Source organism: Pseudorasbora parva, chromosome 21 (genome assembly GCF_024679245.1).
Source record: "Pseudorasbora parva isolate DD20220531a chromosome 21, ASM2467924v1, whole genome shotgun sequence".
Taxonomy (NCBI): Eukaryota; Metazoa; Chordata; class Actinopteri; order Cypriniformes; family Gobionidae; genus Pseudorasbora; species Pseudorasbora parva.
This window is the reverse complement of record NC_090192.1, coordinates 31,196,332-31,223,127: the sequence shown is the minus strand read 5'-3', so window position 1 is coordinate 31,223,127 and position 26,796 is coordinate 31,196,332. Positions and strand designations below refer to the sequence as shown.

Here is a 26,796-nt window from a genome sequence, read left to right as displayed (position 1 = left end):
TTATGTGTACGTGTTTAACAGAAACATACCTTTAGCACGCTAGACTCAGACATGTATGGGTCAGGGCTCGCAAAGCCCAACGTCCCGGGGCTGTTTGTTTTCCAGACGGGGTACCAAAACGTAAGCCAGTCAGCAGGCCGATTAATTTCAAATAGTGAAATAATATTCCTTTCTTGATCTGCGCTATTCACTCTCTCTTAATGTGACATTTGAAGGGCGCACGTGCGTGTGTGATACAAAAATAATAGCCCAATAAAATCACGGGTGGATGAGAAAACGGTTCTTTGGGGAATCAAAAATGGTTCTTCTATGGCATCACTGTGAAACCCCATATTTGGTTCTTCCTGGCACCTTCATTTTTAAGGGTGTACATAAAAAGGCTAATAAAAAATGCTTTTCGTACTAAACTCATTCACACATTAAATGTTTGAATCTTGTGGATATATTTTTAAAACAACATTACATTTTAAACAATTTATGTTCCTAATTGACCCTTCGCAGAGACCCTCTTCCCTTAGCTATTGCTGCTACGTCCGACAAGCCATGGTGCTCTCATGCCACACGTTCTTACATGCTGAAAAATACTAAAATACGCTGAAAGCACACAGACAAACAAGACAGAGCAGGTTAATTTTGGTATTAAAAGTCTTAGCTTTCAAATTTTGTCTTAAAAAAAGAAAAGAAATTCAAACAATAAATAACGTTTTGTGGCTCTTTAATGTGAGATGACAGTTTGCTGTAGCACTCCTCAGTTCATATCTACCTAGTAGTTATAGCTGATAATAAACATGGATGAAATTCAGAAGGTATGTTGTTTCAAGGGCTGAAAGATACCAATACACACCATTTTTCAAGTTCAAGTCAACCAATCTACTAACTCTTGTCTGGTTTGAACAAAACAGTGAATTTGGCATTGTGATTAGTTGTATCAACTTTCAATCAAACTCCTGGCAAAGGGTGAATTTTAAATGCCTTACTCTAACACTCATTTAACCATCTTTTTATGGTTATGCCACAAGCGCAGTTGAGCTTAACTTGTACTGAACCCGGAATTATTCTTCGAATTGCATTATGAACAGTACAGCATTTGAGCAAGTCCGCTCTTGTAATGTGTGTTGCAAAAGAATATTAATCATGCAGGGAGGATGGTGAAAGAGTGTCATGTCATTGTTTCCATTGTTGGGAAATACCTGTTTTTCGTGTTCTGCAATCCGTTTTCCTCATTCGGAGCAAAAGCCATGACTTCCTGCCATCTGGGTAAACAGTTTTTATTGTTTGAGCATGAAAACAAGAACTCTATTTATAGCGTTTGGATTATGCTACAGTATGCCAATGACCATGATACCCCTGGCACAGTAGTGGAACTGTTTCTACAGGCCCCGAATGACCCCTTAGCGGCTAATGTTATATGATGGGGGGGTTTTTTCAGGGTGATTAATGAAAAGGATGGGGAGGACAAGAGATGGAGAGATAGAAAGCGAGGGAATGGGGGAGGGGTGATCATGACAAATCGTTTGGGGGTTCTTCAAAACAACACAGGGAGATAGATGGCGGCAGTGTGTGTCTTTCATTATCAGTGACCCCCTGTTCAATCAACGCCAGAGAAAGACGGCCACAGTCCAGAGAACAGGGCTACAGGACAAAGTATCATCCCATCATCACTCAAGCCCCCTCTTTTAACACATACACACACACATATCTTCTCAAACACCCGCCTCTACCCCCCAAACGACCCCACACACATTGATGAGATGACCCCAGACTGGATATGCCCTCTTACCCCTCAGGACCCAAAAGAAAGGGCGCCATCCATGCAGGTGCCATGGTAACACCGCCATGGCAGGTCGAGTATCATGAACGATGATGTTGGTGATGTCATCGACCCAGTGGGAGGAGCATCGCACCAGCTGCCATCTTCCATCACCATTCAAAGTATGTCCTATTTTCACAACTCTCATTCTTTTCTCTACTTAGTGCATTAAGAAACCTCATCAGGTGTGTCTGATGAAACGTCCCTCAGTGTTCTTTGTGGTTTAACGCAGTGTTTTTTTAAATGGGTGGCACCAGGGGTCTGCAAGGCAGCTTATGGAAAGTTTTGAGGAAAACAAAACATTTATGTATCAAAATATTATGTTATATTATATTTAATGTTTAACTCAATATATTTAGGATAGATGATGATGTTTTTAGAGAGAGAGAGAGAGAGAGAGAGAGAGAGAGAGAGAGAGAGAGAGAGAGAGAGAGACTACAAAGAGCCTTTTGTGCAATGGAAAGGTTCTTTGGATATTTAAGGTTCTTCATGGAACCATATACCCTGCCAAAGAACCATTTAAGAACCTTTATTTTTGATGGATAGATAGATAGATAGATAGATAGATAGATAGATAGATAGATAGATAGATAGATAGATAGATAGATAGATAGATAGATAGATAGATAGATAGATAGATAGATAGATTTATTAGAGAGATAGATTTATTAGAGAGATACAGTTAAACATATATGAAATGTTAAACGCAAAAAAAATTAACACATGCCAAAAAATCATATTTTATCGCAATTATTTTTCTGTTATTATTATTATTCCTTTGACAGCTCTAGTTTTTAACACAAAGAACACCCCCCCCCCACCCCCATTTTTTTAAAGGTGAATACATTACTCATAGTGTGTTGAAAAATGATTGTGTCAGCTTAATACAAGTTAAATATTCTTTAGATAATGTTAATATTAACATAGTGTTTGCTTTGGCTTCAGAACAGTGAAAACATAAGAAGCCAACTATTTCATAACTGTCACTTAACATTTATCCCAGAGACAATATAAAAAGGTCTATAATGCCTGTATGTATTTTCATATACCTTCTTAAAGTGATATTTGAGAGTCCTTGATGATGAGGAGAAGGGAAGGGAAAGAATGTTGATGAAGGGGGAAGGGTAGAGGGCTGGAGACCTTCTCAGATGTCATCATCAGTCTCACTTGATAGGACGGTTGATTTCACAGTCCGATTTTGATTCAACTTTTTTCTTTGACAAATATAACTTGGCTTAAACTAGCAATGTACAATGAGTGGAGCAAGGGCCAAATAGTGGCAATGGTTTGAGGTAGAAAACACACAAACAGGCACGGGAGGAGGAGAACTAGTGCAGACTATAGGGTGATAGATTAAGCACTGTGCCACCCTCTGGAGCAGGTATCATCATTCAGAGTGGCAGGCGTTCGGTGAGCACTATAGGACTACCTGCTGAGGATCCTGCAGTAATACAGCTGCTCCACATAATCATAATCTATACTACACTGCTAACACAGGCAAAGAAAAGAATAAAACACAGAGAGAACAGCAGAAAGGATTTGTCAGACAAAATGGAATGTCCTAAGAATTACGTTCAACATTTAACAAACACAGAAATTGTAAAGATTTGGCGTAATGTAAATGCAAGAGGGGGCAAAATGTACGTGAGGAGAAAGATTGAGCTCTCTTCCTCTCAATCTCGTAGCGAAGCTGTGTAACAGATGCTAGCAGAAGCATTAACAAAAGAGCGGAGCTTCTGACCGCGAGCCCCCGCGCTTGGCAAGTCCTAGAGGTAATAATGGTTAGCAACCTGAAAAATGTTCTTATCTGAAAAAAGCCCCAGACAGTAATAAATGAAATAATTGTACTAAACACATTAATCCATGTCGGTGGCCCCAGGGGGAGGGTCTGTGAGTGTTAGAGGTAGTGAATGGCACTAACCTGCCAACAAAAAGAGTCTCTCTCTCGTTCTCTCTCCCTCTCCTTCTCGACCCTCTGCAAACAGTGTATTTTTTGCCCTGCCTTTCGGGAGGCAGGGGTCGTTATTAATCTTGCTGGCTTGCTTAGCTTCAGGCATCACAGCAGGGCAGCATCTGGGAGTGTGTGTGTGTGAGTGTGTGTGTGATGAGTGTCTGAGCCAGGATATGGATAATGCATGGGCAAAGACTGTGTGTGTGTGTGTGTGTGTGTGTGTGTGTACTAGTCTGATTTAGAATGAGGCAGCCCAAGCATCTTAAGTCATGTGTACCTCTTAATGGATGTGTTTAAATGTAAATTACACCAATGCACATGCATTCTCATCAGTTATGCCGTGTGTAGTCACAGGATTGTGCATGTTTAAAAGAATATGACATTTGACTATGATCATAAAACCATCCCATATTGCATGCATGCTTGCTTAGGACAGTGGTCAAACTGAGAAAAAGAAGGGGTGTAGATTCAAATAAATGCATTCGCATGTGACAGGGATATTATCAAGTCTTCTGCATCTGCAGTAAGGTCCGTTTCCACTCAGCAGACGTGCTGTAAAGCCTGGTACCTATAGTGGACATTGGTAAGAAAAGAACACAATCACCACGGCAACCATCACAGCAAACATCGCTATGCACTGTGGACCTTAGGCCATGCATCCCACCAGCACCATAAGTATAACCTACTGTATTGACTAAAGCCCTGTTTATATCTGTTTCGAGATGGAACAATAGCAAATACAGGCGTGAACAAGCCGTCCACTTTCACCACATTCAGAGGTGGTTGAAAACGCATGTGGCCACATTGCATTTTTGTGTAAAGTTGTCCTGATGCGTCAGTAAATTATCACCTTAACTTGTTTGGTAGTAATGTGCTGCTTTAAAAGAAAGAAAAAAATGGTATATAATATATATATATATATATATATATATATATATATATATATATATATATATATATATATATATATATATATACCATTTTTTTCTTTCTTTTAAAGCAGCACATTACTACCAAACAAGTTAAGGTGATATATATATATATATATATATATATATATATATATATATATATATATATATATATATATATATAAAATTGTAGATTGCAATAGTAGATATTTTACATATTCAAGATTTTTTTACTCCTAAAAGCCAGACTTTCCTTTTTCTATTGCTTTTGGACATTGCCATCAACAAATCCTGTCGCTGTACCTGGCAAGTTCAGGGATTTGGCTACAAAAAAAATTATTCACAATTTTCATGTCACTTTACCATGAGAATTGCATGCTTACAGACTGTCATGCACCAGCTGAGCAAGTGCCACTGAGATGCATGGGAAAATTAGCAGATCGGTTTCTTCAGGTAGACACTCTTCGGCCTCATGCCTACATACATTTACACGTGGCTGATTTGTGTCTTGGATTGATCAGTGATCATATTTCTGCCTCAAATGCATCTTAGATGGTATTTACATTGGCTATCCAATCAGCAAAAATGCATGAAGTAACCATGTGTAAATAAATACCCCCTAAACACATATGCACTCTGCTTCTAATCTGATCAAGCTGCTTTATATGCCCAACATATATTTGCAGGTGTACGTCTATTTGATGGAGTCTATAATGTCCTATCTAATTTGTATGTTGCCAGCGAAATTTAAGCTGTAACTGGCCGAGTACGAGCGGGACGCATGAGATAAACACACACAGAGAATCAGAATCCAGTAATTCCTTGCTGCAAAAACTGGATGGAAGAAAAAAAAACGGGCTACACGTATGGTGTTTCCAGACAGGCAAAAGCGGAAAAGATAGAGTTAAATATCATATCTAATAATCATGTTTTTAAAGGAAATCATATTAAGGTTGTTAAGAGGTGCGGCACCAAATGTCAGAACCGTGTTAGTTTCACGCGCTCTCTGAAAGATGCGAAGCGACGAGCCGAATACGCTCGCGCTGACTCCCAACTCGCGCAGGGGTATTTCCGCAGACTGTGGACAAGAGAGGGAGAGAAGTGGGAAGCCAATCACGTCGCGGGGGAGGGGCTACGCGAAGTCTTCTCAGCCAATGTCAGCTCCGCAACTCTAAAGCGGCCCACGTGGGCCAGGAATCTTGTACTTATCAACGAACATGCATTGAATCCGCTCTAGCCAATCATCTGGGTCCGAAGTGTTAATCTCAACACGGATTGGCTGGCAGTTTCATACGGTTCTTTATTCATCTCAGTTGTTAACTCATTCCTGCCACACGTTTTTTGCTGTGACTGCCTCATGAAGCATTCCTCATCCAAGTCCCTTTTTGGGAAGCATTTTCTTGTCAGCAAAATAAATGGCCCGAAGTTTAGGTGCAAATTGTATATAAAACATCAATCCTCTTTTTATAATCTGCATCCATTAGGCCATAAACCATTAGCTTGATTACATTAGGATGAAATTTACATTGGTCCTGTTGATACGGATGTGTCAATTAGCTCACACACAAAATGAAATGTTCTTAAATAAACTGTCTGATTGAATAGACGGATGTGAGGTCTAAAAATACCTTACTATTAAGGAGGAAGCATGTCTATTCTAGGTTGTAATAATAAGGCAACAGACCAAATTGTTGAGGGTACTATTTAGCGCCAGTCCTCCCTAGCGTTTTGACTATAAATTCAACAGAGTCGTGGGAAAATTTATAAAAGCAACTGAAAACGTAGGCTATAGTAGCCTAAACTGATTATGTTTAAAGGTGGACTCAGTAAGTTTTTGTTTACATTTAGTATTGCAGCCAAAAATGTATCGCCATAGTAGTTCCAGTGCTTTAGGAATCTATACTGACACCTATTGGCCTGGATGAAGTTTGTCACTAAACGCTGCTCCTTCATGCTCCGTTATTTTGTTGTTTCTGTAGTATGCTGGTTTGTTTTGTTCATGCTTATGATTAGTGAAGTGACATGAGCACTAGATAAAAACACCATAAAGTAAACACATTATTATTAAGTAGTAATAGTAGTAATCACTACAGATTCGTAGTGGGACGCAGCCCATTATATGCAGAATAAACAGCTTTTTTTCTAGATGACTGACATGACTCAAGTCTTTTCATGTGTGTGCACATGATTTAATGCTGGTAATGCTAAAAAGTGCTTTTTATTTCTTAATATCTAAAACTTTAATTGGTGTTAAGATCGCTTTAAACCGATTGGCTCCTGTTTTGCACCTTTCTTTGACTGGAAGGTCCCGTTTGCAGAGGGAGGGCTATAAAACAAAGATTAAAAATAGTCAAGTGAGTATAATCCCATCATGCTCACAGTCACAGAGGCACCACGTTTGACAAACCCAGCATTAATCTCTTATTTTCTTTAAAAGGGACTCTGGTGAGACATGCAAAGCAATAGTGACACCTAGAGGGCAGATCGAGGACTTCTTTTGATGGAAGGTGCTCTTTCCCGTTTACCCCTTATGAATTATGCAGCAGACATACAATTTAGCTGCTCCCATGGTGGACGAGGAGGTCACCCCCAGCAGCATGGCTACCACAGCTGTACATTAAAGCCCTGGTGACATCTTCAGCCATCAGCACTCTTCTGATCAGGTCTGGATTTCTCCATCTTTGTTCAAAATAAAGAATACATTCAATTCACATTTATTGATTTAGCACACTTTTTATCCAACATGAATTATATGGAATAAAAAAATCAAAATGAAGAATGCAATGGATAAAACAAATACAAGTAGCGATACAATACAATTATACTATGCTAGTACAGATAAAAGATTGCGTTAAATTTGCATCTATTCACACAGTTTTTTTAAATCAAATAAATTACAATAATGAAAGACAAAACTTAATTCAAGAGTAATACCTAAAAATAACTAATTTCAAGTCCTAGAAAAAAAGGGATGGACACTGGGGCAAACTATCCCAGCCACGTCTCAACTGAAACATGATGTTCTGATGACAGGATATAACAAGGTTGCAAAACCAAAGAACGTAGAATTCAGAGAATAGGAGATCAGGGTGGGAAAATAATTGAGCACGGGGTGCGGAAAAGGTGAGATGGAGGAGAGAAAAAGAGGAACAAAAGATCACAGGTTGAGAAGAGTGCGGGAGACGGGAAAAAATGAAAGGGATGATGAAGAGGCAGTGGAGACTGAGAGACTGAGAAAGAGGGAGAGCAAAAAAGAAGGACGTTACATATATTGGTGGCATTGGGTATGGCAGGGTTGCTCCCGACAGAGCAGGGGAAAAGCAGCATTGCAGTTAATAGGGTAGAAAAAGCTGGGGGGCTGTTAACTCTGAAATGTTCATTTTTAAACTCAAGCTTTTTTTCTCCTTTCACCCCCTCCCTCCCTCCCTCTCTCTCTCTCTCTCTCTCTCTCTCTCTCTCTCTCTCTCTCTCTCTCTCTCTCTCTCTCTCTCTCTCTCTTTCTCTCTCTCCCTGACAATCGTGCTCCCTCCCCAGGCTGTGTAGTAATGATAGCTATTTGACTGCCATCAGAGGAGCTGGGTAATGGTCTCTAAAGAACCATTTCAGACTCAACCTGGCAGCGCTGGCCTCCTAAAAACATCTGCTTGCCTATCAAGAGGTACCACCGCACCAGACACACTACACACACGTAAGCACACTCATGCACACGCATGCATGGACACGCACAATACTGTGTTGCGTAGAGTCATGCTCGACTTAGGTAATGGACCACGGGAATACTTGTGAGCTGAATACCAACAAAAATAAAAGAGGTGGTAATAGTGTTGTTGTGGTTAGGTAGGGACTGGGGGCTGAAATAATGCTGATAGCAGACACACCTTGTAATTAAATGTAAATATGACTCTGACGGACCCAAACAATGACTTCACGGTAGTAGAAACCAGATAATATTAATCTGTATGTATAATTTATATAATTTATCATTAATATGTTATTTACTTCCTGTTCATATTGTTGGTTCTCTATTGCAGTATGGCTTCCCAAAATGCTAACTGGATTAATTTTATGTCCCTGATTGTGGTTAATTCTTGAAAGATTTTAGGCTTTCCTCATGGACATCAGGGACCCAGTAGAAAAGAAAAACAGGCATTTCCATGTTGATTGGTGTAAAATATTTCAGATTATTGTACTGAGGTAAACTTTCCCTTGTGATAGTTTGCTCCATCTCTGGTAAATTTCTGCTACTCTGCCTCCCTCTGGTGGCACATCCCAGTACATTCTTTCCATTCAGAAAGTTTTCCATGGGTAGGTACATGTGCTTTTCATATTAGCCATAATGTTAACCATTCATTTTTATTTTTCTTCTACAGAAATTACCAAGTTCATATATCTGGAGACGTCCTAGATCTTCAGCTATCATTCAAACAACAATTCAGACGTGTGGAGAAAGACATGTAATGTAATGGGAGCTTCTGTGCCACTGTATTTGTAGTCGGTAGAATTAACCTGGCTCACAGGTCACGATAGCTTTTCTCTTTGAAAGAGCAAAGCTCCAAACTGTCAGTCAGGCTGTTGAAGGGATTACTTGCTATTGACAAGCTTTCAGTCCATTGAAGAAAGCCGAAGTGAAGAGTGAAGAGAGATTTGATTATGGGACAAGGTCAAATATGCCTGCCACCATTACTGATTTTTGATAATATAGAAACACTTGTTTTGTGTGTTTCTTCAGCTTTAATTCTGAACCTAATTGGATGTTATTTTTGACTCCATCTTTGTTTTGAGATTTCTCAAATGAGCCAAACAATTGTTTACTAGTACTCAACTGACAGCACATCAGTTGTGCTCTACTGGTTCTTGTAGTAAAGTCCTTAGCTACTCACTGTAGCATCTCAAACATAATATATGTAATTTCCTGTACATTGCTTTTTATTATCAAAGCTTCTTTCAACAATGTGTAAATATAAATGTAAGGATCACAGTGTCAAAGGTTAACATCTCTGCAGAGAATCTTGAACAAATGTAAACAAAGTATAGATTTGCCAAAGCCAATAATGGTTAATGGACGTCTTATTGTTCCTATGCTTAGAAGAGGGTGTGTATATGTGTGTGTGGTTCAGGCTTACTTGTCCCACATGCGGTCAGTCCCCGACAGATGGAAGGTTCTGTGTCCAAGACGCGCCCAAGGAGAGGAGGAGGGGTTTGGGCTGCTATGGATTAGATTGGTCTAATAAAAGAGTTGGATCATTGAAAGGCAGATTAGGGACCTGTGGTGGAGACTGTTTTTTCAAACAAACATGATTGGGATTTGAAATGGATTGACAATATGTGTAGCATTACGCAAACATGAGGCAACACAGCTAGTGAAATGCTGAGCAAACAACTTATGTGACTGGATAACAGCTGAAGTTTTCAGTCACAGTAAATTGGTCCTCAATGGCTACATGTCAGGCATCTTTGAATAAGCATATGTTTGTTCCTGCAACTACTCACACACCCTTGCACACATTGCTGTAATAAAGATGATCAACCGAGCTCGGAATCAGAGAAGTCATGTAACTGTATCCTGAGTGTACACTGGAAAACCGATCCCCCTCTCAGGCCACTACCACTGGTGCTGGGGGAGGGCTCTGGTTACCCAGCTTTGTGTCAAAGCGCCATCAGCAAAGAGTTAGAGACTGGGGAGGAGGACAAAGGCAGGAGCACTATAGAACGGGTGGATTACTGGGCCTCCATAAAGGGTCTCTAGTGTAAGAATACGTCCAATATAGCAAAAGAGGAGAAAGGACGTATGAAAAGAAACATAAGAGGATAGGACAACAGGTGAAAGGAGATAGAAAAGCTGTCGAAGTACACCCGAAAATCTGCGCTGTACTTCAGGTGGCGTTTGTTGACAAGCTGGCGTGGCGTCTTAGTAGGCACCTTGCACACTAACATGCTGCTATTTCTCAAGTTCTCCGAGGAGAATGATGTGTCTTTTTAAGGGATGCACAAGTTCTAAGGATGTGACTGAAGTAAAAATACTTAAGAGAGGACAAGGAGGCGACAAACTAATCATATGTCAGACTGAAGGACTGAGACGACTAAGACTAAATCATCGAGAAGAAGTAAGACCGTGTGACTTGAGCAGCATCTCTTTAAGAGATCAGTAGTCCAACAATCTCAAAGGCAGCCAATGAAGAGGACAAGAGATGCATGCGAATTGAGAAGGAAAGGGAATGAGAGAGAAAGCGGGTGAAAGAGGCATAGAGGAAAAGGAACCGTTGGGATCAGGGTGACGTCAGCAGCTCTCTGGATTGAGGTGTTGAGTCCTCCTGATTATAATCTGATCTGATTAGGAAACACAGGGAAAAAAATCTCCAGAGCCTCTGCAAGCTCTCCGGGGAGCAAGACGTTGTTTTTACAGAGCGGAGAGGCCAGGACCAGGGACAAAACTAGAAGAGGAATTTAGGAACTTAGGCCTAATAAAGAAAGTTAAGGCCTGTATCTGAAGAGAGTAGACAACACTAAGGAGTCTATAGTGAAGTGGAGCATAGGAGAGCTAACTTTTCTAAGTCTGCAGGCTGATCAGCTTCTTCTCTGGACTTTCAACACTCTCTGGCTTCCATCTGGGTTGTAAGCCAGGATGCCTTCCAATGGCAGTAAAGCCCTCAAGCTACAATTCGGGCTTATTAATCATGAGAATCGCTATCTAACAGCGGAGGCCTTCGGCTTCAAGTTGAATGCTTCAGCTCCAAGTCTCAAGAAGAAGCAGATCTGGACTCTAGAGCAGGATGACCAGGATGGTCAGGTGGTTTACCTGCGCAGTCACTTGGGTCGATACCTGGCTTCCGACAAAGATGGCAAGGTGAGCTGTGAGGCTGAGACCAAAGAGAACGACTGCCGGTTTCTGATTGTTGCACAGTCGGACGGCCGCTGGGCCCTGCAGTCCGAGCCATATCTGCGCTTCTTTGGAGGTTCGGCGGACTACCTGTCCTGCTTCGCTCAGACCATTGGCGAGGCAGAACTATGGGCCATGCACCTGGCCTTGCACCCTCAGGCAAATCTGCTTAGTGTGGCCCGCAAACGCTATGCCCACCTAGCTTCTCCAGAGGGAGAGATTGCTGTGGACAGCAACATCCCATGGGGTGTGGATGCTCTTATAACTCTTGTGTACATGGATGGCAAATATTGTCTAAAGACCAGTGACAGCCGCTTCCTGGGCAACGACGGGAAACTGTCAACTGAAAATGGCCGTGGGACAGGCTACACCTTGGAACTGAAATCAGGCAAATTGGCCTTTAAGGACTGTGAGGGGAAGTACTTGACCCCCATGGGGCCCACTGGAACTCTGCGCTCAGGACGCTGCTCCAAACCCGGCAAAGACGAGCTGTTTGATCTCGAGGAAAGCCATCCGCAAGTGGTGTTTCAGGCAGCCAACAACAGATTTGTCTCCATCCGACAAGGTGAGTGGTGATGGTTGAATTTCCTTTGACATTTCCCTTACAGAAGGATCACTTAGCCAGCCTAATTTAACTTCAACATTTTGTAAAAAAAAAAAAAAAAAAAAAAAAAAAAAAAGATTATTCTATGCTCATTTACTTACCCTTATGTTGTTTCTAAATCTCTTTATTATTATTTTTATACGAACACTAAGACATTTATTTATTGGGGGGGGGGGGGGGGGTCCAGACTTTATTTCAGACTTTATTCTTCCTTAAAGGAGAATTCTCAATTTAAAGTTTGTCTCACTCCCTTAGCACTCAAGTGGCGACTTGTGTAACAGATGTGAGTCCTCAATACAACTATTAAGTACTTCTAATACCTGTTGGGTAACCAGATAAAGGCTAGAGTATGGAGTGCAGGCATGTAAATGTCAATTGTAGATGCAGTGAAAAATTAAATTTTTGGATTGAATAATATGCTAAACAACTTGATTTTAGTAGTCTGAGCATAACTTGAACTGTTGTGCTATCAGTCTTGCTCCCCATTAGTGTTTTTATATGCAAGCATACCAATGCATGAAAATAAATTGCAGGCAAAATTGCAGCTGCATGCCAAACTATGCACACATAGTCAAATCTATGGAAACTAGCCTGGAGAGCAGGTGAACACTGAGTCACACCCATGAGCGTGACCTCACAGAAATAATATATGGCAGCTGTCTTTTCAGCTGAGTAGGCCAATATTAATCTGCCAGACATAGCCGATTTTTATTTGCTGGCCATGTGCTCTGCTAACAAACACGCTGCATAATTGTGGTTTCCTGTCTTGACTGAGCAACTAAGTTCTGTAATGTAAATCTTGCACGCTGTAACATTATCCATTATCTCCAGTAGAGAGCTCTTGGTAAGCATTTTGAGCCACCTGCAATAGATAAATTACTGGAGAAACTGAATGGCTTTGAATATCCACCATAGGAAGCTGGGTCAGTAACAGATCCTGTCCTCTTTAGTACACTCATCCATCTCTCTCTCTCTCTCTCTCTCTCTCTCTCTCTCTCTCTCTCTCTCTCTCTCTCTCTCTCTCTCTCTCTCTCTCTCTCTCTCTCTCTCTCTCTCTGTCTCTCTCTCTCTCTTTCTCTCTCTCTCTCTCTTTTGGCCTTACATTCTTTCTCATTCTCACATATTCACACATACATATGCATATTTTTCACAGAGGGATATACTATATAACAAAATAGTAAGAATATGCTCTGATATATAAGCACATGCACATGTGTGCACGCATGCACAAACTAGTGGCAAGGTGTGATAAATAATTGAGTGGACAGGGGCATTTCAATGATGGTGGAGTCTGCTTTCAGAAACACAAGCCTTCCGCCGCATTTCTTTATCTGGGGACCATGCAATGTGCTGGGCTACAATGGGGACGCAAATCAGAGAGTCCTTCGGGAGCAGTTGGGTTCTGGCCCGACAGGAGGGGAAAATCCAATAGGGGGAAAAGAGACAATGGAGTGTGAAAGTATAAAGCAGAAAGGAGAAGAAGACAGGCAGAGGGAAGAAAGATCAGGCACAAAATCTCAATGAATGGACACGTAATGCATTATGGGTGTGGGCAGGTGAACGGTATTGCTTTTTTGTCATTGTAAAAAGATCATAAATCAAAGACTTTAGCAGCAGCTCCCTGAGGAGGACATGATGTTGTATTGTCAGTTTAGTTTACCCCTGGGATAGAGCTATTTAATGCCATCCGAAAAGTTTGTGGTAGTAAAGCATGTCCACCAGGAACCAATTGGGAGTGTAATGGAAGCAAGCTAGTAAGAGCTGTGTGGGTACAAGCCTGACTCTCCTGACCTTAAGAGACTGAAACTGCGGTCTTTAGTGTCCACTCTGTTCTAATCCTGTTTGGGGTTCCGTTGAGTAGGACTGGTTATATTTGGTGCCATGACCTGGATGGTAGTGAGGTTTAGAGGAATTTTGTAACAGAAGCAAGCTAGTAAGAGCTGTCTGTGTAATAACTTCACTTCCCTGGCCTCAAGAGGCGTGTTAGCGACTGACGCTAGAGACTGCGGGTTAGCGTTTTAGTTAGCGTGCCTGCCTCCCACTCCAGAGACCTCGGTTCGAATCACACTCAAAGCAGGCCAACTAGGACCTTGTACATTTGGTGCCATGACCCGGATGGGAGTGAGATTTAGTGGGGTGAGTTTAACGGAAGCAAGCTAGTAAGAGCTGTACTATCATTACTCCCATGACCTCAAGAGGTGGGTTGACAAGAGCACAAAGAAAATTATTTAATTTTAGTTGCTAAATAGGTTGCAATGCAGCTATTGTACTTATCCTAAAATGTGAGGTCTGAAATGTTAGCATCTGAAGCCATAGTTGAAATCTCTGGCTTGTAATCAAAAGGAAGGGGTGAGATGTTTTCGTCACACGTTATAACTCTTATTGAGTTTTACAGTGTGTTTCCCTTGCTTCAAATGGTTCAGTGTCGATTCAACATTAAGGAACATTAAGTATCAACATATTGGCAAAAAAAATCTAGGCATTTCATTATGGGGGAAAAAAGACAGGGAAAATGACACAGACCAGATGGAACATTTGTTCTTAATGAACAAGAAGCATCTCTCCCCATCTATTGCACATTCATTCTGTGCAAAAAGCAATTAGGTAAAGTGATTCTGCTAATGGATGAAGCAGTTCATTTCTTTTAGAGAGTCTCTACATGATGAAGGGAACCAGAGATGACTTCAGACAGGACTGCCAATCAGCTCTGCAGGTCTGACGTTCATTAAGCCCCAGGCCTCTCTCCCTGGGATGCAACACAAACTCACAGATGATCTTTTAATCAATAATGAGTAGTGACACTGCACAGTAGTTTTTCAGAAATATCACTATTATTGGCCAAGATATGATGTTTATCAGTTTAGTTTTGTTGTGGTGTACTTTTCAACAGCAGCTATGGAGCATGTTGTGTGGCATTCATACTTGAGTCGGAAAGATGGCATGCGCTCAGGCGGGTGGATCTGTTACCATGTTCTTCATCACCTCCACAATGTTCCCTGGAGCATTCTAATCCGGCCCGGAAGGTGAAAAGGAGATGAGCACAAAGAGATATTGAGAAAGTAAGATAGAAAGAAGGGAAGAAAGAAAGAAGCTAACAAAATGAAAGACAGTGTATTGTGGCATCACTTTACCATTAAAAATGAATCAGAGTGATTGTCTTGGTACATTTGGAGATCACAGCTTTAGTTTTGTGCAAATATTTCTAAGTCGTTAATGAAAATGAAAAATGTAATAAAATATCAGAACAAATTATAAAACCAAGTTCTCAAAATGACAAAAAAAAAAAAAAGAATTAAAAAAGGTTTTTTTTTTTCATGCAGATTGTCAATGTAGCCACAGAACTTTGAATACCATTACATGCATGCATCATAAACCAAAACTGTGGTCACCTTTTGTGGTGTTCTCCCATGCATCTTTTGTGTTCTCCAATAGGTATTTGACCTGGTGCGTATGCAGCGATCTACTCGCCCCAGTTTTGAGAAGGTCCTCTCGCTGTCTCTGGGTACTGTTACATTCCACAGAAATGGGTTGGTAAATTGAGAGGGAGCATTCTGTGATGGGAGTGAGGTCATTCGCAGGAGTTCAGGATTGAGCTCAGTAATCACAATGCCGTGGATGAGGAATGATCAACAGAGGAGATAGAGTGTCCTGCCCCAGCTGGCCTCTCTTCTTCTATCTTTGGTGCAAAACTAAAGCAGAGTCAGACGTGAAATTGGAAAATAAAGTGTAACGGGCCACAGAAATGAAAACCGCTGCAGCAGTGATGTCTGATCGGAAAAAGAGAAACATCTGAAGCTGTTTCTTTTTTGTTATCCCTGATTTTGTCTTGATTAGAAACTAGACTTTGTTTTGTGACTTTGGCTGGTAGTTTTGCTTTGGTTCCAACAAAAACAATGCATTAACTCTTTGTGTTCTCGTTATTGTCTTAATCCTGCATACCACATGCTTCTATCACTTAAAGCCGTTAGGAATCGGATTATAGAATCCAACTCTATAAGTAGTTGTGTCTATTGATAAGCCATGATGATTTATTTAAAAAAAACGTCCATGTTGTGTGACAGGCAAAACACAAGCACACATGGATAGCCTAAATCATATTGCAAAAATAAAAAAAAGCATTGCACAGCGGAGTGATCGATGGCCGCAGATTCTGCTGATAAGCCTGGTTTCTTTCCCAGTATGCCTCAGGCACCCTGCGGAGTCCCGTCGAAACAATGGTATTACTTTATCCTCCCGACTGGTTTTCCTCGGCGCTGGAGGATTGTACATACGCTACTCAAAAAAAGCTGCTTACGGGGCCCTACGGTGCAGCTTTGTGTCTCTTTGCATGCTGAGAATTAGGAGAGGTTGCAGCATGACAAGGGGAGGGGCAGGAAAGATGACAGGCTGGAGGGAGAAGGGGCTAAGGTGCAGTATCTGGCCTGTTAGAGGATTAAGAAAATGATCAAGGGATATTTTCGGATACATCCACTTTGAGCCTTAGCCACTACAATCCGCCTGACGCATTTTGCACGATGCTGTCGGTTTTGGTTCATCATCATGTCATTCAATCATTTTGTTGCACTATAGCAGATTGAAATTATGTTTGTTCTTATCTTCAAAAGCCTTTAAAGACCTTATAGGTTAAGAGAAATGCTATCTTTGAAAATGTCCAAATATAAAAAAAAAATATTTATATAATTATTTATGCTTCATTTTAGTGCTGGGCAATCAATTAATCGCATCCAAAATAAAAGTTTGAGCATGTGTGCATGTGTGAGTAGCTGTACTGTAAAAAATTATTTAGAAAAAAAGTTACCTGGTTGCCTTAAATTTTTTGAGTTCATTGAAATTAAAATTTTGAGTTAAAACAATTAAAAAAAATTGAGATTCGACAACCTTTTTAAAATATTATTAAAAGATTTTGTAAGCATATTGGGTAATTGTATGTGTTTTATTTCTGATGACGCAGTGAAACATGACAAATAGTGCTATTTTCATGATTTATCAAATTTTTTATGTGGTTCATATACAATAATATTTTGAGTTTCTATTTATTAAACAAATTTCCTTCATTGTATCAACTCATATTTTTAATTTCAATAAACTCAAAATTTTAAGGCAACCAGGTTACTTACTTTTTTAAGTTAAACCAAAAAAACCAACATTTTTTTTATTTTTTAAAGTGAATTATAATGTATATATAAATAAACACATGCATGTAGTTGTTTAAGAAAAAGTTTTATATATATATATATATATATATATATATATATATATATATATATATATATATATATATATATATATATATATATATATATATATATATGAGGATTGTGTATTTATATATATAAAAATTATACACAGTACACACATGTTAACACAAACTTTTATTTTGGATGCGATTAATTGTGATTAATTGATTGCCCATTACTACTTAATATATGTTTTTTATTATTATTATTAGTTCTATACATAGCTTAAAACAGTATGTCATAAGCATATTAGTATAATTTTTGAAGGATCATGTGACTTAAGTAATGCATGGCTATTAAATTCAGCGTTGCATCACATGAATAAATGTCATTTTAAAATATTAATATAGAAAAGTTATTTTGAACCTTAAAAATATTAAACAATATTACAGTTTTTACTGTATTTTTGTTTAAATAAATGCAGCATAAAACCATTTTTTATCAGTTTCAGTGAAATAGTATTTGAAAACTCAAACGTATTAATCTAAAGCAAATTTTGAATTGACTGGACATGCTTTTGCCACTTACAAGTGAACAAGTGCTCTCATGTGCGTCTCTTGGTCCTTCTGTGTTCTGCTTTCAAGATGTTTGTTGAACAAAGCTACAGTATGCGTAAAATTTTAGTCTAATGAATGCCTTGAAACAATCCCAGGACTAATTGGCATAGAAACCCAGCAGGGTGCAGAGAGGCCTCTGACCCTGCCAAGGTCGAGGATTCTATGCCAAGTTTTTATCGGTTCAATGAAAAAAATATAATCACAAGTGGTTCTACCCTGCTGCACTGAATGATAATACAGACACATAGTCAGAAATAAGATGTTTGTTTTTTGCCTATAAGAATGCATGAATATACTTTAGGCACATAGACCCAAAATACACAAGGCTTTTTATAGAAACACTAAATCTACATGTGTTACGCAACCTAATAGCGTAATCATGATTAATGACTTGGATATGAAAAATGTTTCAGACCTCAGCCAGTGGTCTTGTTGTGTAAATGTTAATGTTACAAATAATACAGTGATTTGAAATGGATCTGTCATCCTGACTGATGGAGTAAACCTCCTCATTTCAAAACAGTAATCTTGCATTGATATAAAGGATGTTTATAGACAGTGGAGTGACATGTTTAGGCTCCATTAACTATAGATGTGAGTCTTAAATAAACATGGTCTGTTGTAGACGTTGCGCCAGAACAGGACTCAGAATCAGGTTGATGCCTGTCGTGCGTGGCAGTGAAGTTAATCATGCGCTTTGTCTCCCTTCAGGATTTCAAACTGGGGGAAAGTTCAGGACAAACACACGCTATCTGGTTTAAGCGGATACATTTGAAATGTACTTAGAAAAGCATGTTATATGTTGTTCTAATAGTCTTGTGAGTCTGTTTTATTGCAATGGACCATAGTAATGAATGCTTTAAAAAATATATATTTTTATTCAGGGACAATTCAGCGGTTTTAAGTAAGTATGCGTAAGGTTTTTTTTTGTTTGTTTTGTTTTTAAATAAGAAAGTATATATTTTTGTCACTGTTAAGGATGGGCTTCATAATTTAATGCTGTTCTTTTGATTTTTCTGTTCATCAAAGAATTCTGGGGGAAAAAATGTATCTCGGTTTCCTCAACATAATAAACAGCCTAACTGTTTTCAGCATTAACATAATTTCAGCATAATAAAAAAAAAATATTGACCACCAAATCAGCATATTAGATTGATTTCTAATACAGTATATATTAAAATAGAAAAGTTATTTTTACAACAGCAAAATTTCACAATATTACTTACTCTTACTGTATTTTTTTCAAAATGCAGCCTTGATGAATATAAGAGGCATGTAAAATAAATGTATATAAATTGACATATGGAGCTTTTTCAGATATTGTTACAGTTTTGCAGCATTCATGACCTTTAGTTAAAGTGAATCTGACTCAATTAACCCATTTTTACATCGAATTAAGACAAGTAATGACAACTTCTAATATGTCAAATAAGTAGACTGCTAATATATCTGAGACATAATTTCAAACTTTATTCTGAACATTTTCTGAATAAGACATTTTTTAAATCAAAACCATTTTTCTTAAGGTGTGTTCTTCTTATGTGCTTCAACAGGAGTGAGTGTCTCAGCCAATCAGGACGATGAGACAGACATGGAGACGTTTCAAATGGAAATTGATAAAGACACAAGAAAGTGCAAATTCAGAACTAATGAAGGGAATTACTGGATGCTTGTCGCTCATGGAGGCATCCAGTCGACAGCTACTGAAGCGTAAGGTTTTGCTTTACTTTCAGACTTCCTGCTATTCATTCTCTTTCACTTATACAAGCTATGACATGAAAGTAGCAACAATCCTATTATGTAACAATTAGTAAATGCATCGATAACACAGTAGTGAAATAAGAGAAACTGTTAAGCCATTTCATTTACTCCTGTTCTCTGTGGGTGTATGTTTAATGAACGTTATATGTACAATCTCCCACTGTGTGCAGTGGTGCCAACACCATGTTTGACATAGTTTGGCTTGGTCGACGGGTGGCACTGCGAGCCAGCAATGGAAAATACGTATGCACTAAGAAAAATGGCCAGCTTTCTGCAGTCAGTGACTCTGTGGGTAAGTCCATACATGAAGCTATACCCACAAACAAAATAAAAAAAATCTAATTCAAATCAAATGCCACCCTGGTTGTTTCCTCCAGGTGAGGATGAGCAGTTGATTCTGAAGCTGATCAATAGGCCTATTCTGATCCTGAGAGGAGAGAACGGTTATGTATGCCACCACAAGAACTCTAATACACTGGACGCCAATCGTTCAGTGTATGACATATTTACATTGCAGTTCAATGATGGCGCATACCAGATTAAAGGTGAGTTTTATTCCATATTCAGTTGTTTTTATCCTGTATTTCCTATAAAAGATCCTAAAGCAGCTTTCTGGATAGCAGATAACACCTTTTATTTCCTTGAAATTGATTTAAGGGCAAAAAGAGCTTCTGGCAATGACTTGTGTTAATTGTAATCAGTGTCAGATATGTCAAAACGTTTTAATCAGTTATTTTCAAAGGAACTTGTTTAACTTAAAAAAGGCATATAATAGTTTCTTATGACCATAGAACTAGAATAGAATATTATGAAATACACCAAATGTAGACAAAAAAGAGAAATGCACCATTCAACATTTTAACCTGTCAGTGTTCTGGTTGCGAGAGCGGGACATTACGTTACCATAGATTGCTGCAGGGTGACATATTTTTGTAGGCCAACTTGAAAGTTACCATCACATTGGTTCACTCAAAAAACTAATTGGATATTTCTGCTGGCTTTTTGGATTATAGCAGAAACGAAGGTCTGTGACTAAGAAAAGCTTGTGATTCTTAAATGTTTTGTTCATTATGATAATCTTCACAAATGCACAACTTTTATCAATTTGAAGCATAATACAATTGTCTGAATTCAAAAGCTAAACGTTGGCTAAAACCAAACTATACCATGATCGCATGTTTGAGTTATAGTTTGCAAGAGCAAGATTCACGTTGCCTATAAATCTAGACGCACCCTAGCGACAGCAAATCTAATTTGCAGCCAGGGTCGCCTAGCAACTCTCTGTTGGCTTACGAGCTAGAAAAACCAAACTCTAGTCAGGCCAATCACATCGTGTATAAAGTCAGTGGGCGGGCTTAACATAATGACGGCAGATTTGTGACGGGTCCGCGTGCTACTTGAAAACAAAGAAGCTGGCGAACAGCAGTCTTTCGAATCGGCTTTGGCCGCTGCTATTGAAGACTGGAGTTAAGTTTTTCTTTGAGAAAAGAACAAAGAACGGCACTGAAGTCATACAAGAAAGGAAGATGTGCTCAGAGTTTTGCTGACCGGATACAGCGAAAGTTTAATTATCAGCCAGCTCCACATCACCTTCTTCGTCGCTCTGGTTGGTTGTAGCATTATCCTATTGCGTGCAGAGGGACTTTAAAAGACAACTGTTTATCCTGCCCCCCGGATTGAGCCCTGCCAATAGTGAGTTCGCAGACCCAGCTTCATCTTGATGTGGGTCTGGCTTATTAGGCTATGATTCACGACCATAAACACAACAAGGTTGTGAAAGTGGACTAATGAGTAGATGAGTTTATCTATTCGGATTGATGACTTTTAATATCCCAAAAACTTCAGCAGTTTAGCCACTTTTTAGAAACCCACTTTCCAGACAAGTAAAAAACATCAAAAAAATCACTAAAGGACATTACTAATGTAGTTTATATTGTAAAATATAACTTACTATAAATATTATCTTACATTTATGTTTACCATGGACCCTATTTGAAATATTTAACCAAAAACCTATTTAAAGAACCTATTGACTTCAGGACGATGAACCGTAAGTGCTAAAATACTAACTTATTTCTGGTTTTGGCCTACAATATTACGTCATCCATGCAGCACTTTATGAAGCGCTACATTAAAACCTTTTAGCAGGCTCCTCCCCCTAGTGGGTAGTCTCAAGTTTCAAATTGTACAAACTCTGTTTCAAATCGTTTTCTAATCTTGATAAAACATATCTTTGGTAAGGTCTGAGACTTAAGGTTCCACACTTGGCCACTGTTTTGTGATAGGCCGTGATATTGTGACAGAAACTTATTAAAGGCACAGTATGTAATTTTCGCCGCTAGAGGTTGCATGTTCAAAACAATATCAAAGGCGTAGCTTGATGACGCTGTGAAGGAGCGTGGAATGATGGGAGTTCTCGTCTTCACCTCCACTGCCGATGGAAATCAGTCAGATGGGAATCACAAATCGTGTTCATGGATGAGGTAATGAAATAGTTTTATAACCGTTACATTTGATCACTTGATTTTATTTCATACCAATGAATTAGCCGTAAGCAACGCAAAGTTTAATTCTAAATTACTACTCGTACATGTCACTATTTGTTGGTGGAGTAAATTAAAAGCTGGGGTATTGCAGTGCAGTTTTACGTGTTCAAAACAGTCCCACTAAAAGTACAATTGAATGTACAGTATTTGCAAAAAGAATGACTTATTTATGTATAACACATACTGCCATAGACATGTTAAACATTGCTAATTACCTAAAGTCTCTCCATCTAGGAAATGCCAAAATGATTCAGATTGTCATTTTATTTCTCCTCTTGTCCAAAACTCTTCTTGGGTCATTTGATTCACTCAAACGTTTAAATTTTATTGGGAGTTATCTTTGGCGATAGAATCTGCTGCAGATTATAACGAAAAATTGTGGTTTGTGCGGACAACAGATTGCAGAGAGCTAGACGCTAAAACTACTACTTCTGCATTTTTTTCATGAAACTAAAAAAAATGGTTGCATGGTTTCTACGGCAGTAAAAGTGGAAACCGAGGATAACACGGTGACGACATAGACAGGTGACAAAATGTGAAGGGGCCATATGCTGGTTAAAATCGTGAATTTATCTGGATTTAAACATTATTGGAAACATTTGAGATAGTGTAAGTACACAACAACATATATAACACTGTGCTAGTGGTTTTTCGTTATTGTAATGAAAGAATCTTACATATTGTGCCCTTAATTTGACAGGAGAACATTAGAATCTCACAGGAACCTCAACTTTTGTGATATCAATTTCAGATTTGAAACACAGCTTGGATTCATTTTCTAGCAATTAGAATCCAAGTTATTTAGTAAAATATGTATTGTATCAAATAATTATTTTTTAGTTCAGTTAGATAGCAAACTCAAACTTCTATATCTTTTTCACACTTTTATCTCTGCTGCGTCTTTTTTAATCATAGCTTTGTATTTCAAAGCATTCATTGAATACAGATGCGTTGGTAACACTTTACAATAAGGTTCATTAGTTAAAGGTGCCCTAGAATGAAAAATTGAATTAACCTTGCCATAGTGAAATAATAAGAGTACTAATAATTCAGTACTAGGACGTCACATACTGTGAGTCTCAAGCACCATTGCCTCCTCCTTCTTATGTAAATCTCATGAATCAAAAACACCACGGAAAAATAGGCGAATCTCAACATAACACCAACTGTGATGCAATCGCTGGGATCATTAATATGTACACCCCCAACATTTGCATGTCAGCACATGTTCATTGTCATGCGGGACTGCGCAGCCAAATCATTGGGAGTTCTGCAGGTAAACAAGCATCACGCGAGGATAGCGAAAACGGCTGTGCAGGGGACGTGAGGACTTTTCATACCCTTCGCACAGATAAAAAAATGTCAACAGTCATGGTTGTTGTTTATTATAATTGGATTCCACAACTATTTTATTCAAAATCGTTCATTTGCTCGGAACATTTCACCACTCACAGTTTTTCTGACCTGGGACAATATCAAGCAAGCTTCGCTCAGTGTCTTAAACTGAAGAAAGGTCCGAATCCAACTATATTCCTGCAAGCAGCAAATACACTGTAAAAAAATTGTAGTGTTTTTTGTTGGTTTGACTTAAAAAAGTAAGTAACCTGGTTGCCTTAAAATTTTGAGTTTATTGAAATTAAACATTTGAGTTGATACAATGAAGGAAATTAGTTTAATAAATAGAAACTCAAAATATTTTTGAATCTGAACCACATAAAAAATATGATAAATCATGAAAATAGGACTATTTGGCATGTTTCACTGCATCATCAGAAATAACACACACATAATTACCCAATATGCTTACAAAATCTTTTAATAATATTTTATTATTTTAATATTTATTAACTCAAAATTTTAATTTCACTGAACTCAAAATTTTAAGGCAACCAGGTAACTTTTTTTCTAAATAATTTTTTACAGTGTAGTAATGTATCCACTTATTGACTGTCTAAACAATTTCTGAATTAATTGAAACATTGAGATAAATTGAGACAGCATTGTGATCACGCAAGATACTAGTACAGTAAAGATAGGAAACTCCAAGTACCATACAAAACTAAATAGTGTGTCTAATGACAAAGGTTAATATTAAATTTGTGTTACAAAATACAACCGTAGTTATACTACATTAGTTTAGTTGCTTACAGATCGCTCACTCGATCCTTCTAGCTAACGTCACCTTCTCCACCATAAAAGTTAAAACGACAGTCATTTGACAAGGCTTCTATTCATTTTGTAAAAATATATATATTTATATTTTTGAGAACTGAAGTATGTTTTTGCATGCTTGTATTACAGAGTACTTCACAGTCACTGCGTAGCCTACATTGTGACTAACGTTATATAAACATGCAATATCGTTGACGAAAAAACACGAGTCTAAAATGTAGTTTAAAAAATAAAAAGTTGAACTAAAAGCACCGTTTTGGTTTTGTGAGGGGAAAAAGCATAGCGTTCAAATGTTCGTGCTTGCGGTTGCCAGATTTCAGTCATTTAAATCCCCCAATCAGAGCTTTTCTGTCAAAAGAACACGTATACTATCAGGTGTTTTACCTAAACATGTACAATCTGGCAGCCATATGCAAGCGAGCTCTCTCTCGCTTGTGCGCGGATGGTTCTGAAAACACCAATAAACAAGTAAGCTGCATTTTAGCAATGTCCATTTGAGATGTTCTGCTTAAAGTGTCATTTAGTCGGTCTGTGTTCTGTCAGGACAGTCAGGACTCACGAGCCGCTTCGCCTAACAGCTGAACTTGTGTGAGCGGCTGAAATAAGCCAGAGCAGAGCTCAACATTATTATTCATGACTCTTCCAAATAAAGCAAAAACAGAGCATTACATTCTACACTGTAAAAAATTATATGTTCTATAAGTTATGACAACATATGTTTTTACATTGTTTTAACTCATCAAAATAAGTTAAGAAATGTTAAACTTTTTTAAATTAGTTATACAAGATGTAACTCATTTTTAAAGTCAGTTTAACATAATTTAAGTTGCAATAACTAAGTCAATTGTACTGCAAAAGTTCAAAATTTGCCTTTTTTTTAAATTTTTTTAATTTTTTATACAGTGTAGGGACAATTTCTACAGTAGGTAAACAGACCTGTAAAACTGTATCTGGACAATTGTTGCCCTTAAATAAGCCACATACCCTCTATGTAGATATCAGATAACAATTTAACATATTGTTTCAATTCATTCAAGGGCACCTTTAACAAGTTAACTACATTAGTTAACATTAACTAATTAATAAATGCACTTTTAAAGCATTTATATATATTTGTTCATGTTAATTTCAACATTTACTAATACATTATTAAAATCTTGTTAACATTAGTTTATGCACCGTGAACTAACATGAACAAACCATGAATAGCTGTATTTTTATGTTAACAGAGATGAACAAACACAGTAACACATGTACTGCTCATGGTTTGTTCATGTAAGTTAATATATTAACTAATGTTAACAAATGAGACCTTGCATTTTCACGTCTGTGCTAAAAAGGTTAAGAGTTAAGACGTTGTAAATATGTAAATTATATTTAAATAAAACAAAAATGCCATGTGCTTATGAACACAAAATTAACAGGGCTCAACTCATTTATTTTATGAAGCTCATCAGTTTTTTTTTTTTTTCCTACAGGTGCAGGTGGAAAATTCTGGTATGTGTCCAACAGTGGTCTGGTGTGCTCTGATGGAGACACACCTGAAGATTTCTCCTTTGAGTTCTTAGAGCATGGACGGATAGCTATGAGGGGCAAAAATGGCAAATACCTGCGGGGAGACCAAGGAGGCAATCTGAAAGGAGATGGAGAGAATGCAGACAGCTCTTCCCTCTGGGAATACTGACACCATGTGGACATTTAAGGAACTGACATTCACCTCTGTTAAACTTGGATTTACAGATGTGAGGAAATAAATTGGTACATTTGGGGTTTAATTCTCTGACATCTATTTCCCATCATTTAATATAGAGTCAGTATTTCAGTATTATGCATTTATTCTTTACCATATTTCTGGTTTATAGTCCTATACAAAATGAGCCTGTAGAAAATGACAATAACCTTTATTATATCAACTCACTCTTGCATGCTATATTGTGTGTGGTAATAATCATGCATAAGTCTTGCATAGCATGCTATTATTGTGGCAAATCACTTCTAACATCTCTGTTTGTTTGCGAATTGACACATGGAAATTCATAATTGCTGTTTTTCTTTATTACGATTTTTTTTAACCCTTTATCTTCTTATCTTTCATGCTATTATTTGTTACCATGTCATTGTCTGTCACTTCCAGTTAGGCTTATTTTATTCTCTGGGCATACAGACTGCTGTGTTTGTATTATATGGACATACAACCCATAGAAATATATTTAGGCTTGGCAAGTGAACCCTTCTTATTGTTTCTTTAAACTTACAATATTGACAAGGAAGCCAAGCAACATGGATAGAACAGTATACACAGTAATTACTTCATCTCACCAAAATGAAATACCAGGATTAAATTCATTTTATTCCCTATTGTGGCTTATT

At 38.2% G+C, this 26,796-nt stretch overlaps 1 protein-coding gene across 3 annotated transcripts; it reads left to right on the top strand.

The window, feature by feature from the left end:
- The first annotated feature begins 1,193 nt into the window (after nt 1-1,193).
- fscn2b (fascin actin-bundling protein 2b, retinal) lies at nt 1,194-26,796 on the top strand. 3 transcript variants are annotated; one of them, XM_067430190.1, is made up of 10 exons: nt 1,194-1,932; nt 4,286-4,344; nt 6,978-7,026; nt 7,110-7,335; nt 8,207-8,330; nt 9,043-12,114; nt 19,501-19,657; nt 19,879-20,000; nt 20,086-20,253; nt 25,905-26,796. In XM_067430190.1, exons 6-10 carry the CDS (start codon nt 11,295-11,297, stop codon nt 26,108-26,110), a joined length of 1,473 nt encoding a protein of 490 aa, XP_067286291.1. In that variant the 5' UTR covers nt 1,194-1,932; nt 4,286-4,344; nt 6,978-7,026; nt 7,110-7,335; nt 8,207-8,330; nt 9,043-11,294; the 3' UTR covers nt 26,111-26,796. The 3 variants fall into 3 exon arrangements, with proteins under 3 accessions (XP_067286291.1, XP_067286290.1, XP_067286292.1); XM_067430189.1 differs by having other exon boundaries at nt 8,207-12,114; XM_067430191.1 differs by lacking the exon at nt 6,978-7,026 and having other exon boundaries at nt 7,216-7,335; nt 8,207-12,114.